At 72.4% G+C, this 1806-nt stretch overlaps 2 protein-coding genes and 1 non-coding gene across 5 annotated transcripts in view; all 3 read left to right on the plus strand.

Annotated features, from left to right (window-relative positions):
• Positions 1 to 370, plus strand: part of LOC105854293 (collagen alpha-1(I) chain-like) — a 2684-nt gene extending 2314 nt beyond the window's left edge. Inside the window, exon 2 of the mRNA XM_012731840.1 lies at positions 132 to 370. Coding sequence (XP_012587294.1) covers positions 132 to 199 — 68 coding nt within the window. The 3' untranslated portion in view covers positions 200 to 370. The remainder of the gene's footprint in view (positions 1 to 131) is intronic.
• Positions 12 to 82, plus strand: TRNAG-CCC. Its single transcript has one exon. It is a non-coding gene; the product is annotated as a tRNA-Gly (tRNA).
• A 123-nt stretch (positions 371 to 493) lies between the features above and the next one.
• On the plus strand, positions 494 to 1789 carry LOC101621364 (chromosome unknown open reading frame, human C16orf13). Of its 3 annotated transcripts, XM_004692175.2 has the most exons (6): positions 494 to 771; positions 870 to 1032; positions 1118 to 1177; positions 1302 to 1369; positions 1434 to 1512; positions 1582 to 1714. In XM_004692175.2, the coding sequence occupies exons 1-6, from the start codon at positions 575 to 577 to the stop codon at positions 1627 to 1629; spliced, it is 615 nt and encodes a 204-aa protein (XP_004692232.1). In that variant the 5' UTR covers positions 494 to 574; the 3' UTR covers positions 1630 to 1714. The 3 variants fall into 3 exon arrangements, with proteins under 3 accessions (XP_004692232.1, XP_012587295.1, XP_012587296.1); XM_012731841.1 differs by having other exon boundaries at positions 1302 to 1512; positions 1582 to 1789; XM_012731842.1 differs by lacking the exons at positions 1118 to 1177; positions 1302 to 1369 and having other exon boundaries at positions 1582 to 1789.
• Positions 1790 to 1806: the final 17 nt, after the last annotated feature.

A 1806-nucleotide genomic window follows, 5' to 3' on the forward strand; every position in this document is an offset into this window, starting at 1 on the left:
GGTGCCCGACGGCGCCGCTGGTGTAGTGGTATCATGCAAGATTCCCATTCTTGCGACCCGGGTTCGATTCCCGGGCGGCGCATGCGATTTTTGGCTTTTCCGCCCTTGGTTGCTTCCTTCTCCGCTCGAAGGACCCTCTCGTGCTCCGCGGAGATTCCCCAAGGACAAAAGCCCATCGTTGGGCGAGCGGGACATTTAAGCAATGTCCACCGCGGTGAACGCGCGGAAGACGCCTGGACGGACAGGCGGCCTAGAGTGGCGCTGAGGTGACCGCGGAGTGCGGCCCCACCTCGTGGCCGCGGCCCCGGGGGGCTGCCCGCGGCCGCAGTCCCTCGACACCGCCCCTGGGCGTTGCAGCTCGGCGAGGCCCCCAGTCAGGCCGCGCCTCCCGGGCAGCCGCCCAACACACGGCCCCCTGGGAGCTGTAGTCCGGAGCCACCAGCGGCCAAGCCACACCCCCCGACGCGTCTCCTGCGACGGGCAGCGCCGAACACGCGGCGCGCGGCCCCCTGGGAGTTGTAGTCCGGAACGGCCAGTGGCCCGGCCGCACTCCCCCGCGGGCAGCGACGCCGCAATGCTGGTGGCGGCGGCCGCCGAGCGGAACAAGGAGCCCATCCTGCGCGTGCTGCAGCAGTACGTGGACCCGGCCCAGCGCGGCCTCCGCGTGCTCGAGGTGGCCTCGGGCTCCGGCCAGCACGCCGCCCACTTCGCGCGGGCCTTCCCCCACGCCGAGTGGCAGCCGTCCGATGTGGACCAGCGCTGCCTGGACAGGTGCGCGCAGGGCCCCATCTGCGTGGGCGGGCCGGGGCCCCACTTGGGGGCCGCCCCGAGGGGCTGCGGCCCCCAGGCCCACGCTGCCCTCCCGACAGCATCGCAGCCACCGCTCAGGCCGAGGGGCTGGCCAACGTGAAGGCCCCGCTGTTTCTGGACGTGACCTGGCCCTGGGAGCAGTGGGGCGGGATCCCACCGCGCTCGCTGGACTTGCTGCTCTGCATCAACATGGCGCACATCAGCCCCCTGAGCTGCACCAAGGTCCGTGCAGCTCGCAGCGGCGTCCCCAGGGGGCTGGGCCCTGGGGGCGGGGGGCGCGGAGCTCACCAGCGCTGCCTCCCCTCAGGGGCTCTTCCAGGCCGCGGGTCACCTGCTCAAGCCCAAGGCGCTGCTGGTCACCTACGGGGTGAGCGCCCTTCCCCGGCACAGCCCTCCCCACCCCTTTGGCTGGGGGGGGGGCCTCGCCCACACCCCCCCAGTTCTGGCGGCCAGCCGCCTCCGGGGGTGACGGCCAGGCCCTGTCCCCACAGCCCTATGCTGTCAACGGGAAGATCTGGCCTCAGAGCAACGTGGATTTCGACCTGAGTCTCAGATGCAGGTCTGCAGGGGGGGAGGGGAGGCTGCTGGCGATCGCCCCGCTGACCGCTGCCCTCTCCCCACAGGAACCCAGAGTGGGGGCTGCGGGACACGGCCCTCCTGGAGGCCTTGGGCCAGGCCAGCGGCCTTCTCCTGGAGCGGATGGTAGGTGGGGAGGGCCGGGCCGGGGAGGCCTCCCACCCGGGCGCCTCTGCAGCCAAAGCTCTCCCCCAGGTGGACATGCCGGCCAACAACAAGTGTCTGATTTTCCGGAAAGAGTGACCGGCCCTCTCGCCTGGCTGGTCCCCACTCGGCCCCCCCTGGCACCGGCCGGGACCACCAGCCTCTGTCTCTCTGGGCCGCTGGCCTGGCCCGGCCTGGGGGCTTCCCGGTGGGCGGCCACGGGGCTGCGGGGAGCCTGAGAATAAAGCCACTGCCCAGCCCCAACGGGCGCGCGCC

Source organism: Condylura cristata, unplaced genomic scaffold (genome assembly GCF_000260355.1).
Source record: "Condylura cristata isolate star-nosed mole 26May11 unplaced genomic scaffold, ConCri1.0 scaffold00032, whole genome shotgun sequence".
Lineage (NCBI taxonomy): Eukaryota > Metazoa > Chordata > Mammalia > Eulipotyphla > Talpidae > Condylura > Condylura cristata.